This window comes from Oryctolagus cuniculus, chromosome 3 (genome assembly GCF_051225735.1).
Source record: "Oryctolagus cuniculus isolate XC-2025 breed Fujian yellow rabbit chromosome 3, ASM5122573v1, whole genome shotgun sequence".
NCBI classification, from domain to species: Eukaryota; Metazoa; Chordata; class Mammalia; order Lagomorpha; family Leporidae; genus Oryctolagus; species Oryctolagus cuniculus.
In genome coordinates this window covers 38,919,115-38,933,773 of record NC_142869.1, presented here as the reverse complement: position 1 = coordinate 38,933,773, position 14,659 = coordinate 38,919,115, and the positions used below count along the sequence as shown (strand labels likewise).

Below are 14,659 nucleotides of genomic sequence, written 5' to 3'. Positions count from 1 at the left end.
AAACAAGTGTCCTGCCACATCAATAGGTCGCAAGACCTCCTCTTCCAGGAGGGACAGCCTAGTTGTGTGGGTAAATATCAGCCCAGGATTACATAATACACAGCTACCCAGTCTCCAGTATCTATCTGACCACCAGAAAATATCTTTCTCCTCCGCTTCCCCTCCCCACCACAGGGAAATGGCCCCAACAGGCAAGCCCTAGGATTTCTCTCAGGTGTCTGCAATGTCGTGTCCTTTTCTCGCCTGGGGCTTCGTGCAAGGAATTCCTTCGGCCCTCGCTACCCCGTCTTGCCCCTGCCTCTACCCTTTCTTGCTCTCTTTCTCTGCCAGCGCCACCGCGGCCCCGCACGCCTAAGGCAGGCCCTGCTGCTGCCCCGCGGAGCCCACCTTTAACCCGCCTCAGCAGCCGCCTTCTGCTCCTCACGACCCTCCCGAGCTGCTCTACCTGGTTTACAGGAGGCTCCGGGGCCGCCAAGACTCCGGCTACCGCCTTCCCAAACCACCCTCGTCAGCTCCCGGCTAGGGTCTCCGCCGCAAGAGAAAAAAAAAATCCTGTTCATCGAGACTTTGCGTCCCCCAAAGACAGCACCGCCGCCTACCTGTCACCCCGCTGTCTCCGGCTTTCTACCGCCACCGCCTCCCGCAGCAGCCAGCCAACTGCAGCGCAACAACCTGCCCTCTCATTGGGTGAGTCCACGCTCCCAACAACAGCCTCTCTCATTGGCTGCACCAAGTCCGCGGCCCTACCCCTCTGTGCAGTGTCTAAGGGTTCCGGTCTCCGAGCACTGAAAACATCTCCTCCTCCCACCTTTCTCTCCTCAACTGTGTCTCCTACCTAATTCAGCCTGAGGATGCACCCGTGTGGGGAAAACTACAGACTCCCAGCCTCTTTCATGTTATCTCCCCCGGCCCAGGAATCTGAGACCAAGTACCGGAACGTTAACTGGCTCCTCCGCTTTCCGGCCGTAAAAGACTCGCGGTGACAACTTCCGCTTCCGGTTGGCTCTGGCTGGAGTGTTGAGGAGTGTCCTGAGAGGTCAGATTGCTGTCAGGTAAATTAGGGAGTTGGTGGGAGACTTCTTGACTAGAAATAAGAGGGTGACTCTGTTCTGGGGCGGGCAGAAAGGGCGAGACTAAATGGAGAGGGTGCCTAGCGGGGACAGCTCAAGAGGGAAGGAGATCGAAGAACTAGCAGGGGAGAGCTATGAAGTCCTAATTTAGAGCTGGGTTAGTGAGGGGTGGTTGGAGAAGCGCGCAATGAGAATTACTGGAGTTAAGTTTGTCTCTGCTGCACGCAACATCCCTGCCCCCACCCCCACCCCGTGTTTGTTTGTTTTGGTTACTTTTGGATCCAGTACGGCAGAAGAACAGGCCCTACCCCGAAAATATGTAAAATAGTAATAGTGGTAAAACCTGCATCACAAGCTTGTATAGTTTTCAGCAGTATTCTTCTGGTATAAATATGGTACAATGAAAAAGCGGTGTACAAAATCCACCACGTTTAGAATTCAAACTTCTGAAGTTGCATATACGTAAGAGCAGAGACTGGGACACTGAAAGCGGTAGCGATTGATTTCTTTTCATATTGTAGTATTCTCATTTTTTTTTTTTTAATGAGTGGAAGTTGCATTACGTATTGGAAAGTCTTTGGTGAACGGTGAAATCGCATGAAGTGGAGTATCATTGTCCTCTTAATCTTCTTAGGGAAAGCAGGCCTGCAGTTTTCCAGTGCTAGAGCCGATCCCCTGAGTGGTGATTGGTCACCACTAAACTCAGAAGTTCATTTGAGACGTAGGTATGATGGCATGGTCTTTGTTGAACTAATTTTTTTTACTATTTTTATTTGAGTAGTTTTGAAAGCAAAATAATCATCAATTGTTGAGTCCTTGGCACAATATAAGTCACTTTTTAATTTTATTTTTTGTCAAGCATTCATAACATAAGGGTGTATAAAACATACCTACATTTTAAGGTAAACACCTTAAATACTCATAACCACACCTCAGGTTAAGAAATAAAGCATTTCTGGCCGGCGCCGCGGCTCACTAGGCTAATCCTCCGCCTTGCGGCGCCGGCACACCGGGTTCTAGTACCGGTGGGGGCACCGGATTCATCCCGGTTGCCCTTCTTCCAGTCCAGCTCTCTGCTGTGGCCCAGGAGGGCAGTGGAGGATGGCCCAAGTCCTTGGGCCCTGCACCCGCATGGGAGACCAGGAGGAGCACCTGGCTCCTGGCTTCGGATCAGCGCAATGCGCCGGTGGCGGCGGCCATTGGAGGGTGAACCAACGGCAAAAGGAAGACCTTTCTCTCTGTCTCTCTCTCTCACTGTCCACTCTGCCTGTCAAAAAAAAAATTTTTTTTTTAAAAAGAAAGCATTGCTTTCTCAACAGGGGTGATCACCCTTCAAGGGGGTGAGAATTGGTTGGGGAGGGGAATTGGTACAATGGCTTGTGTCACTGCAAAGGACCACATTACATAAGCAGATATATAGTATACCTATGATGGTAAAATTTCATTGGGGAAGGGTGTGATGGAACATGATTGGGAAAAATATCTAAAAGCCTCCTTAGAGGGACAGTAATTTTTTTTTAAAAGATTTATTCATTTTATTTGAAAGAGTTCGAAGAAGAGACAGAGAGACATAGATATTCCATCCCTTGACCTCAACAGCCAGGGCTGGGCCAAGCCGAAGCCAAGAGACAGGAGCTCTTTCCAGGTTCTCCTACATGAGTGCAGGGGCCTACGCACTTGAACCATCTTCCCCTGCTTTCCGAGGCACATTAGCAAAGAGCTGGATCAGAAGTGGAGCAGCGGGGACTCAGTTAACAACAGTGTCAGACCCAGAGGGACAGAAAAATTGGTTTTAAAATACTGCCTAAGAAGCTACCTGTATTGGCTTTTGTGATTCCATCTCCTTGTCCACTGAGAGGTAGCCATTATCCTGATTTGTGAGTCTATACTTATTTAAGTTTCCATTTATGTTGCATCCCATAAAGAATGACTTGTTAGGCTTTTTCCAATATGCTATATAAATAGAGTCAAAATGCATGTGTCTTCTCTCGGACTCACCCCTTGCTCATTGTTTTGAGATTCATTAGATGTAGGTTAACTTGTCAGAATTAATATGTTTTTTTCCTTATCTTGGAACTATTTAATAAAATGAACATTTGTCTTCTACAATGCAGTAGAAGAAGTGTTGCCTTATTATTGAATGCAGATATAATTGTAATTATTTGGTTGGCTTTATTTCAGAAGAGCAGTGATTATAGAATTAGAACTGCTAACCTTATATAGAGTATGATATAGCTTTATTAATTCATACCCCTTAATTTGAAATTTGTCACAATGTAAATAGGGACTGAGATGTTTATTTTTATATTTTCTATAAAAATAACACTAGTAAAACTGAAGTCTCCCCTTTGGGGACATACTTTATTTAAGGAACCAAGCTTATTAACTAAAATGGGAGCCTAAGATCTCTGTTGTTCTAATTCAGGAAAAATAAACTGCAGCCTATGAACCAAATCTTGCCTGCTGTCTATATTTGTAGGTCCATGAGCCAAGAATGTGTTTTTTAAAAATATATTTTTTAAAGGTTTTATTTATTTATTTGAGAGGTAGAGTTACAGACGGTGAGAGGGAAAGACAGAAATGTCTTCCGTACGCTGGTTCACTCCCCAAATGGCTGCAAAGGCTGGAGCTGCACCAGGAGCTTCTTCCAGGTCTCCCATGCAGGTGCAGGGGCCCAAGGACTTGGGCCATCTTCCACTGCTTTCCCAGGCCGTAGCAGAGAGCTGGATTGGAAGAGGAGCAGCCGGGACTAGAACTGGTGCCCATATGAGATGCTGGCGCCATAGGCGGAGGATTAACCTACTGCATCACAGTGCCAGGCCCGTAAATATTTTTATTATTTATTTATTTGAACAGCAATATTACAGAGAGAGAGGGAGAGACAGAGAGAAGAATCTTCCATCCACAGGTTAGTTCCTCAGGTGGTTGCAGTGGCTGGATCTGGGCCAGGCCAAACCCAGCAACCTATGTGGTTGGTCTCCTGTGTGGGTGGCAGGGGCCCAAGCACTTAGGCCATCTTTATCTTTTTTTTTTTTTTTTTTAAGGTTTATTTATTTATTTGAAAGGCAGAGTTACAGAGAGAGAGGTCTTCCATCTGCCAGTTCACTCCTTAAATGGCCACAATGGCTAGAGCTGAGCTGATCCGGAGCCAGAAGCTTCTTCCAGATTTCCCATGCCGGGTACAGAGGCCCAAGGACTTGGGCCATCTCTTACTGCTTTCCCAGGCCAAGGCAGAGAGCTGGATCAGGAACGGAGCAGGCAGGACTCAAACCAGCTTTGGGCATCTTCTGCTGCTTTCCCAGGTGCGTTAACAGGGAGCTAGATGGGAAGTGGAGCAGCTGAAACTCAAACCAGCACTCTTGTGGGAATGCATGTATCACAGGCCATGGGTTAACCTGCTGTGCCACAACGATGACCTGCTCTAAGAAATTTTTTTAAGATTTGTTTTATTTATTTGAAAGGCAGAGAAATATCTTCCATCGGCTGATTCACTCCCCAAATGGCTGCAACAGCCAGAGCTGGGCCAGGTTGAAGTCAGGAGCCTGGAATTCCATTCAGGTCTCCCACATGGGCACAGGGACTCAAGTACTTGGTACATCTTCTGCTACTTTCCCAGGCACATTAGCAGGGAGCTGAAGCAGCTGGGACTTTCATAGGAAGCACAAGTAACAGGTAGCAGCTTAACCTCCTGTGCCACAACACTGGACCCCTGAGAACATTTTTTTAAGATTTTTTTAAAAAGATTCATTTATTTATTTGAAAGGCAGAGTTACAAAGATAGAGAGACAGAGATCTTCTATAAACTGGTTTGCTCCCCAAATGGCTGCAATGGCTGGGGCTAGGGAAGGTCAAAGTCAGGAGGCAGAACTCCATCCAGGTCTCCCATGAAGGTGCAGCTTAACCCACTGCTTTCTGAGGCACATTAGCAGGGAACTGAATCAGAAGTGGAGCATCTAGGACTCGAACAGGTGCCCATATGGAAGGCCACCAGCAGTTTAACCCACTGTACCAGAATGCTGGCCCCCTAGAATGTTTTTTTCAGATGAACATTGCAGTCACTTTAATGTTAAGGAACACCAACCTTAAGCCCTAGTTGAGCAAAAGGTTATCCCAAAAGAAGGGAATTCTATGTTTCTCATCTGTAGGCCTGTGTTACAAAGAATTGTACTTAGTTATTATTTTATTTTGAGCTTTATCCATAAAATACGTGTGGAAATTTGTTTTTTTCTCTTTATATATGTATCTACACAATATCCTCAATTTTACCTCTCTTGCCACGAAGCCTAAGATATTTGACTACAGAAAAAGTTTATTTGGGGCCGGCACTGTGGTGCAGCAGGTTAAAGCCCTGGCCTAAAGTGCCGGCATCCCATATGGTTCTAGTCCCAGCTGCTCCTCTTCCGATCCAGCTCTCTGCTATGGCCTGGGAGAGCAGCAGAAGATGGCCCAAGTCTTTGGGCCCCTGCACCCATGTGGGAGATCTGGAAGAAGCTCCTGGCTCCTGGCTTCGGATCAGCACAGCTGCTGCTATTACGGCCATCTGGGGAGTGAACCAGTAGATGGAAGACCTCGCTCTCTGTCTCACCCTCTGTCTGTAACTATCTTTCATATAAATAAAATAAATCTTTAAACAAAAAAAGTTTATTTAATCATGTTTTAAGAGTAATATTACTGCATTTTAAGAGAATCATCTAAACAAAGCAGATAATAAAACAATATGTACATTTTTGTTAATGCATAATTTTGCAGTAGGACTTAAAAAAGAAGACAACATTGCTTAGCATTTAGGAGCAAGGTTTCTGAAACTGAATTGCAAAATTCAAATTATAATTGTACCATTTACTATTTTTGTTACCTTCACAGAGTTACTTAATTTCTTGAATCTCCTGGTCTTCATCATAAATGGGGATGGTCTTAGTTTATGTTCCGAGTTATTTTAGAAGTAGTGGAGTTAAGGGGCAGCATTGTGGCGTGGCGGGTGAAGCTGTAATATGCAATGCTGGCTTCCCATATGGGCACCAGTGCATGTCTGGCTGCTCGACTTCTAATCCAGCTTCCTGCTAATGACCTGAGAAAAGCACCAGAGATGGCCCAAGTGTTTGGGCCCCTGCCTCCCATGTGGGAGACCCAGATGAAGCTCCTGGCTCCTGACTTTGAAGTGGCCCAGTCTCCCCAGCGGAGAGAAGATCTCTGTCTATTCCTGTCTCTTTTGCTCACTCTTTCAAATAAATCTTAAAAAAAAAGCCGGCGCTGCGGTTCACTAGGCTAATCCTCCGCCTTGCGGCGCCGGCACACCGGGTTCTAGTCCCGGTCAGGGCTCCGGATTCTGTCCCGGTTGCCCCTCTTCCAGGCCAGCTCTCTGCTGTGGCCAGGGAGTGCAGTGGAGGATGGCCCAAGTGCTTGGGCCCTGCACCCCATGGGAGACCAGGAGAAGTAGCTGTCTCCTGCCATCGGATCAGTGCGGTGCGCCTGCCACAGCGCACCGGCCGCGGCAGCCATTGGAGGGTGAACCAACGGCAAAGGAAGACCTTTCTCTCTGTCTCTCTCTTTCTCACTGTCCACTCTGCCTGTCAAAAAATTTAAAAAAAAATTTAAAAAAAATAAAAAAAAAAAAGGCAATGGAGTTAATACATGTAGAGCATAGGGCACCTGGCACATAGGGCCCAATAAATATTTACCATTATTATTATAATGACAAAAGGAAAAAATAGGAAGTGGTTATTTCTGAGTAGTAGAATTACTGACTAGCTTTTTATTATTTTATATACGTGTATTTCCTGTGTACATATATTAGTTACGTAATATGAGTATTATAAAATCTTCAACACAGATTTTTCATGTTTATGTCTTTTTTAAAAGTATGAACTATTTCACTTGAAACATAAACAACAAATTTGGCTTTTTAATATCTGATCTGCTATTTCTCCCTTAATGTTGCTCTTTCCTTAAGGCATGGCCCCTGGACATGGGCACGGGCATGAACACGGTCATAGTCATGGAAAAATGGAACTTCCAGATTATAGACAATGGAAGATAGAAGGGACGCCATTAGAAATTGTCCAGGAGAAGCTGGCTGCACGGGGGCTGAGGGATCCATGGGGCCGGTAAGATGAATTAAGTAATTTAGATAGCATTTATCTTAGAGAATTAGTGTCTGTGTTCCTTTTCAACGTATTCTCTTTAAACAATCATGGGAAATGACTTTTAAATAAAGTTTTAAAAATTACCTTTATTGGAATATCATATATGGTAAAATTCACTCATTTTAAGTGTATAATTCCATTAGTTTTGACACATACACAATTATGTAACCCCACAGTCATGGTACGAAATACTTCCATTATCCCAAAAAGTCCTCTCATGGCCTTATGGCCCTTAGCAGTCAGTGTTCTTCGAGGCTCCTGGCAACCTTTGATCTACATTGTTGCTATAGTTTTGTCTTTTCTAAAATTTCATACAATTGGAATCATCCCTATATTGCTTTGTTGTCTTTTGTTCTGGCCTCTTTAACTTAACATAATGTTTTGACACTTAACATTTGTTGCAGCTATCCCTAATTCTTCCTTTTTAATGCTTTTTAATTTTAAATCCATTATATAGGTATACCTCATATTGTTTACCATTTACTAGTTTGTTTCTAGCTTTTGGCTATAATGAATAAAGCTGCTATAACCATTCAAGTACAAGTCTGTGTGAGCATATATTTTCATTTCTTTTGGGTAAATACCTAAGAATGGGATTTCTAGATCATATGATAAATGTATAGTTGATTATATAAAAGCTGTCAATCCAGGATAGGCATTTGGCCTAGTAATTAAGATGCTGGTTAAGATGCCCGTGTTCCAATCAGAGTACCTGGGTTCTGTATTGGCTGTAGCTCTGGCTCCTAATTCCAGCTTCCTACTAATGCAGACTTGGGAGGCAGTAGGTGATGGCTCAAGCAGAAAATCTAGCTTCTAAAATTCAGACTTCTGTGACAGGGAAAAGCTGTAAGCCTCTTGAATAGTAATAATAATGTCAAGTGTTACACCTTCCTCTGCCAAAATATCTCACACGTTAGCATGTTTAATAATAGCCCTGTAAGGCACAGAGTGATCGTCACTGAATAGAAGGAGTGAACCCTGACAGGTTAATTACTTGCCCACCCTGAAAGGTTACAATTCTAGGAAAAGCAGGAGAGCAAAGATTAATAGTCTTCTAACGTCATCTTTCCATGATGTAACGACCAGTATGGGCTGCGCCTAGGCAATCTGTGACAGAGGGGCTGGAGTGAATCTTGTATTTGACAATTCTGAAACATCCTGAGTAATAGCACTAGAAAATATGAAATCATCGAGGGTTTTTATTTTATACTTGAAACTTGAAAATATATTCTTTTTTTTTAAGATTTTATTTTTATTTGAGAGGTAGAGTTACAGACAGAGAAAGGGAGAGAAGGGTGTTCCATCTGCTGGTTCACTCCCCACATGGCCACAATGGCTGGGGCTGGGCAGATCCAAAGCCAGAAGCCAGGAGCTTCCTCGATGTCTCCCACATGAGTGCAGGTGCCCAAGCACTTGGACCATCCTCCACTGCTTTCCCAGGCTGCAAGCAGAGAGCTGGATCGGAAGAGGAGAGGCCAGGACACAAACCAAGCCCAAACAGGATACCAGGGCCACAAGCAGAGGCTCAACCTACTATGCCACAGCACCGACTCCAGGGAATATATTCTTTTTTTTTTTTTTTAAGATTTTATTTATTCATTTGAGATGTGGAGCTACAGACACAGAGAGGTCTTCCATCTGCTGGTTCACTCCCCAAATGGCAACAACTGCTGGAGCTGAGCTGATCCAGAGCCAGGAGCTTCTTCTGGGTCTCCCACATGGTTGCAGGGGCCCAAGCACCTGAGCCATCTTCCACTCCTTTCCCAGGCCAAAGGTAGAGAGCTAGATTTGGAAGAGGGGCAGCCAGGACACAAACCAGTGCCCTTAAGGGATGCCGGTGCCGCAGGCAGAGGCTTAGCCTACTATGCCACAGTGCTTGCCCCAGCAATATAGTCTTAATTAACCTTTGCCACAGTAAATCCTGTTGTGATCTATTTAGGTTATCTTCCTATAAGTTTGCATTTAAATGTGTTAGAAAGATGAAAAATTAGATTTATTTTACTCAGTGAATGTGCACAGCTTGTATGTAACTATAATTTTTCCTTTTTTCTCTTCTAGCAATGAAGCCTGGAGATACATGGGTGGCTTTGCACACAATGTTTCCTTTATTGGTGCATTACTGAAAGGATTCAAATGGGGATTTGCTGCATTTGTGGTAGCTGTGGGGGCTGAATATTACCTGGAGTCTCAGAATAAAGACAAGAAGCATCACTGAAGGTAGTGCCTGAAAGTCTCTTGGTGGCTTCCTAACTCGTATAAATATAAGATTCTTCACTGTAGCCTACTTGTATGTATGTTTATCCCCTAAAGAATACTGATAAGATTTAATAAAGTAAGAAGAACGTATGCTGGTCTGTTTTGTCATTCTTAAAAAAAAATTTGAAAAAAGTATCTCAAGCCATATCAAATTTTATTTGGAATACCTGGTGTGGGGTGGGTACTGTCAGCAGTGCATTCTGCAGACAGCTTGCACATATTTAACAAATGTATATGCTCTAACGTTCTTAAATGGGACTTGGCCTTGTTGTTTTTCCCACTCTCTAAAGGTGGTTTAGATGGACCTAGATTGTATTGTCAGATATTTGCTGCCTACTTCTCATTGACGTATTTGTAGGTCATTTTCATTTTTCTATGTGATGGTATATTTTAAGCTTGCTTTAATCCTCATTTTTCCCATATTGTGACAAGCTTGGTGTTTTTTTCCTTCTGTGTTTCTAATGATAAACTAGACAATATCTCCATATTGTTTATTTTTAAAGCTTTATTTATTTATTTGAAAGTCAGAGTTACACAGAGAGAGAAGGAGAGGCAGAGAGAGAGAGAGAGATCTTCCATCCACTGGTCCACTCCCCAATTGGCCGCAATGGCCGGAGCTGCGCCAATCTGAAACCAGGAGCCAGGAGCTTCTTCCGGGTCTCTCAGACAGGTGCAGGGGCCCAAGGACTTGGGCTATCTTCCAGTGCTTTTCCAGACCATAGCAGAGAGCTGGATCAGAAGTGGAGAAGCTGGGACTCAAACTGGCACCCAAATGGCATGCCGGCACTGCCAGCAGTGGCTTTACCTGCTACACCATAATGCAGGCCCCATCCATATCATTTTTAAATGGACTCATTTTCTTTCTTTCTTTTTTTGTTTTTATAAAGGTCTATTTATTTATTTGAGAAGCAGAGTTACAGACACAGAGAGGGCGAGGCATTCCTCAAATGGCCACCATTGCTGGTGCTTGGCCAATCAGAAGCTAGGAGCGAGGAGCTTCTTCCAGGTCTTCCACGTGGGTGTAGCACTTGGCCATCATCCACTGCTTTCCCAGACTATTAGAAGGAAGCTGGATCAGTAGTAGAGCAGCCAGGACTTGAACCGGCACCCATATGGGATGCTGGTGCCACAGGCCTTGGATTAGCCTACTATGCCACAGTGAACTCATTTTCTAACATGGCAGTCACCCAGATGGGAGGTACACATCTCAGTGGTGTACAAGTTCATCCATTATGATGAGAAGAGAAGCATTTAAACTCCTGTTTAATGAAAATTAAGTTTTTAAATGTTTTTAGATTTGCAGTGGAATTTTTCTCTCACATAATGGATACCAAGTAGTCATGTAGAATTTGGGCTAAGTAAGGTATCCTGAGGGGAAAGTGAGGGCTCTTGCCACCAGAAGAGAGAATAAAAGGACTTTCTATCAGATAGCTACTGGCATACTTCATATGTGCTCCGTTTGTGGAGTTTCTTATCTACACGTTTAAATTCATCTTCATGAAGTAGGAAAGTGGCTCAAAAAGATTTTTGCAAAGAAATTGCCAGCTGAAGCTAATACCAATAATGCAGGAACAAGCACACAAGAAGACAATGGCTGAGCTATAAACTCTTCACCAGTTATGTTGGTCTAATAATGGGAAAAAACAACAGTAAAAAAAAAAAGTCAGAAATATGGACTTATACTCACTATTAACTAGTACAGTGAATCTTACCCATGATCTGCATATAGTCATGATTAGCAAGACATTTTAAAACATGTTTAATCTTAGTCTTGCCTTTGTTACCTTCTCTCTCTCTCTTTTTTTTTTTTTTTTAATTTTTTGCCAGGCAGAGATAGTGAGAGAGAGAGAGACAGAGAGTTATAGACCAACAGAGACAGACAGAAAGGTCTTCTTCTGTTGGTTCACTCCTCTAATGGCCTCTATGGCTGGCGCTGCGCCAATCCGATCCGAAGCCAGGAGCCAGGTACTTCCTCCGGTCTCATATGAGTGCAGGGACCCAAGCACTTGGGCCATCCTCCTCTACCCTCCCGAGCCACAGCAGAGAGCTGGACTGGAAGAGGAGCAACCGGGACTAGAACCTGGGGTGCTGGTGCTGCAAGCGGAGGATTAGCCAAGTGAGCCACTGCGCTGGCCTCTCTCTCTTTTTCTTTTTTTTTTTTTTTAAGATTTTATTTATTCATTTGACAGGTAGAGTTACAGACAATGAGAGGGTGAGACAGAGAGAAAGGTCTTCCTTCTGTTGGTTCACTCCCCAGATGGCCACAATGGCTGGAGCTGCGCCAATCTGAAGCCAGGAGCTTCTTCCAGGTCTCCCAGACGGGTGCAGGGGCCCAAGCACTTGGGCCATCCTCCATTGCTATCCCAGGCCATAGCAGAGAGCTGGATTGGAAGAGGAGCAGCCGGGACTAGAACTGGTGCCCATATGGGATGCCAGCGCCGCAGGCAGAGGATTAACCTACTGTGCCACAGCGCTGACCCCTCTCTTAGTACTTTAAGATTTACTTTTTAAATTTTATTTAAATTATACAAGTTTCATGTATTTCATATATACATATTTAGGAACATAGGATATTTATCACCCTGCCCTCCCTCCTGCCCACTCTGCAACCATTCTTTCTCCTCCCTCTACTATTCCCACTCTTAATTTTTATGAAGATCTACTTTCAGTTTACTTAATGATCGTAAAGTTAACCCTATACTAAGTAAAAAAGTTCAACAAATAGTATGAAGTGAAAAAAAAAAAACACTTTCTCATCAGAAGAGACAAGGGAATATTTATTTGAGAGGCAGAGTAACAGAAAGGTCTTCCATCTACTGGTTCACTCCCCAAATGGCCTCAACAGCTGGAGCTGGGCTGATCTAGAACCAGAAACCAGAAGTTCTTTGCATCTCCCACATGGGTGTAGGGGCCCAAAGCACTTGGGCCATCTTCCACTGCTTTCCCAGGCCATTAGCAGGGAGCTAGATCAGAAGTAGAGCTGCAGGGACTCGAACTGCAGGCCACGCAGAAGCTTAACCTACTATGCCACAGCACCAGCATGAACTCCTGGCTCTTGGTTTTGGATTGGCCCAGCTCTGGCCATTACAGCCATTTGGGAAGTGAACCAGAAGATGGAAGACTTTTCTGTGTCTCTCCCTCTCTCTGTAATTCCACCTCTCAAGTAAATAAATAAAATCTTTTTTAAAAATTTTATTTACAAGAGAGCACAACCACACCCATCCATTAATTTTTTTTCTCCAAATGCTGTAATCGCCAGGACTGGGCCCTATTGAAACTAGGAGCTAGGAACTCAATCCTGGTCTCCCTGGTGGGTAACAGAAGTCTAGTTGCTAAAGTCATCACCACTGCCTCCTGAGGTGTACGTTGGCAGAAGGCTAGAATGAGGAGGAGGAGCCAGGAACTAAATACAGGCACTCTGATACGGAATATGGATGTTTTAACCAGCATCTTAATTGCTATGCCAAACACCTGCCCCCCCAAATGGCTGCAATGGCTAGGGCCAGGCCACACTGAAACCAGGAGCCATGAGCTTCTCCCCAGTCTCCCACATAGGTGCAGGGGCCTAAGTACTTGGGCCACCTTTCACTGCTTTTCCTAGGCCATTAGCAGGAAGCTGGATCAGAAGTGGAAGACCCAGGACCTATATGGGATGCTGGTGCTACAGGTGGTGGCTTAGTCCACTATGCCATGTGCCACTCCCCCCGACCCCAAAGTCTTTTTTAAAGTATAATTTGTTATGTACAATCAGTTTAGTTTAACAGCAAAAATTGTTATTTCAAGATGGCCTCTAACTCATTTGACAGGTCACATTAGTTTCAAATATGATTTAATCCTCACTGGCTCTCAGATTCTCCAAATCTAAAAGCCATGCTGGGGCCAGCACTGTGGTGTAGTGGATAAAGCTGCCGCCTGCTGTGCCAGCGTCCCATATGGGTGCTGGGTCAAGTCCCAACTGCTCCACTTTCGATCCAGCTCTCTGCTATGGCCTGGGAAAGTAGTAGAAGATGGCCCAAGGGGGCCCCTGCATCCACGTGGGAGACCTGGAAGATGCTCCTGGCTCCTGGCTTTGGATTGGCACAGCTCAGGCCATTGTGGCCAACTGGGGAGTGAACCAGCGGATGGACGACCTTTCTCTCTCTCTCTCTCTGCCTCTGAACTTTCTGTGTAACTCTGACTTTCAAATAAATAAATAAATCTTTTTTTTTTTTTTTTTTTTACAAAAAAAGCCATGCTAATGAGAATGAGAGCTGGTTTACCTCAGTATCAGTTTAGGGGATAAAAAGGAATTTTCTTTACTTTTGTTTTTGCTTGTTTTGTAGTGGGCCAGAAAATCAGCTTCAGAAACAGACTAGAAGACCCCTATGGGAATCATACTCATATGTCTTTGATTCTACCAGAAAGAATCTACTGCAAGGAGGAACTTCAATATTGTATACTATGTTGTACACATAAATATGTTTTATTTGCACAAATACAATAAACTATCCAAAATGCAGTTTCGTTTAAATTTTCCAAAATTCAATTTCATTTAAATTATTAGGTCCAGCGCTGTGGCTCAGCAGGTTAACGCCCTGGCCTGAAGCGCCGGCATCCCATATGGGCTCCAGTTCTAGTCCCTAGTCCCGGATGCTCCTCTTCCAATCCAGCTCTCTGCTGTGGCCTGGGAAAGCAGTAGAAGATGGTCCAAGTATTGGGCCCCTGTACCCATGTGGGTGACCTGGAAAGAAGCTCCTGGCTCCTGGCTTAGGATCGGCGCAGCTCCGTTGCGGTCAATTGGTGAGTGAACCATCGGATGGAAGACCTCTCTCTCTCTCTCTCTCTCTCTCTCTCTCTCTCTGCCTCTCTTCTCTCTCTGTAACTCTGACTTTCAAATAAAATAAATAAATCTTTTAAAATGATTAAATTATCAGTACCATATATTAGAATGAATTACCTTTGATACATATAAACAGTCTAAAACATGGCTTTAGCAGTTGAAAAAAAGACAAAATACCCATGTTTCAAAATCTGTATTTTTTTATTTAATCTTAAATGCAGCATAATGTAAGGACACTTGAAATACAGCCATACATTTTAAAACTAATTGGAAAGAGTTTTTGGTTATTGCTAAAAACTTATGTTTCTGAAAATTTATTATAAAGTAAGAACCTTTTGTACCCTTAGGATATAACTCAGAAGATTTTGTGT

The 14,659-nt window shown here is 44.0% G+C and overlaps 3 protein-coding genes across 56 annotated transcripts in view; 2 read left to right on the top strand and 1 right to left on the bottom strand.

Moving 5' to 3' along the window:
* Positions 1–1,035, bottom strand: part of HYCC2 (hyccin PI4KA lipid kinase complex subunit 2) — a 76,863-nt gene extending 75,828 nt beyond the window's left edge. For 17 of the 50 annotated variants that reach the window (XM_051848299.3, XM_089330084.1, XM_070070401.2 and 14 more), the window contains exon 1: positions 600–732. The gene's annotated coding sequence lies outside the window, so the exon portion shown is untranslated. Of the gene's footprint in view, positions 1–387 lie in introns of all 50 variants that reach the window. The other 33 variants (XM_051848300.3, XM_070070402.2, XM_070070405.2 and 30 more) reach the window with 12 other exon arrangements.
* On the top strand, positions 1,002–13,967 carry NDUFB3 (NADH:ubiquinone oxidoreductase subunit B3). 3 transcript variants are annotated; one of them, XM_051848303.3, is made up of 5 exons: positions 1,002–1,052; positions 1,705–1,795; positions 7,021–7,174; positions 9,272–9,430; positions 13,792–13,967. In XM_051848303.3, exons 3-4 carry the CDS (start codon positions 7,023–7,025, stop codon positions 9,426–9,428), a joined length of 309 nt encoding a protein of 102 aa, XP_051704263.1. In that variant the 5' UTR covers positions 1,002–1,052; positions 1,705–1,795; positions 7,021–7,022; the 3' UTR covers positions 9,429–9,430; positions 13,792–13,967. The 3 variants fall into 3 exon arrangements, with proteins under 3 accessions (XP_051704263.1, XP_008257175.1, XP_002712535.1); XM_008258953.5 differs by lacking the exon at positions 13,792–13,967 and having other exon boundaries at positions 9,272–9,559; XM_002712489.6 differs by lacking the exons at positions 1,705–1,795; positions 13,792–13,967 and having other exon boundaries at positions 9,272–9,559.
* The window catches only part of CFLAR (CASP8 and FADD like apoptosis regulator), an 83,210-nt gene continuing 77,821 nt past the window's right edge, over positions 9,271–14,659 (top strand). For 2 of the 3 annotated variants that reach the window (XM_089330100.1, XM_089330098.1), the window contains exon 1: positions 14,013–14,248. Coding sequence is in view for 1 of the 3 variants with exons in the window: in XM_089330103.1 (XP_089186229.1) it covers positions 14,179–14,248 (70 nt within the window). In the remaining 2 variants the exon portion in view is untranslated. Of the gene's footprint in view, positions 9,431–13,791; positions 14,249–14,659 lie in introns of those variants that run through there. The other variant, XM_089330103.1, reaches the window with a different exon arrangement.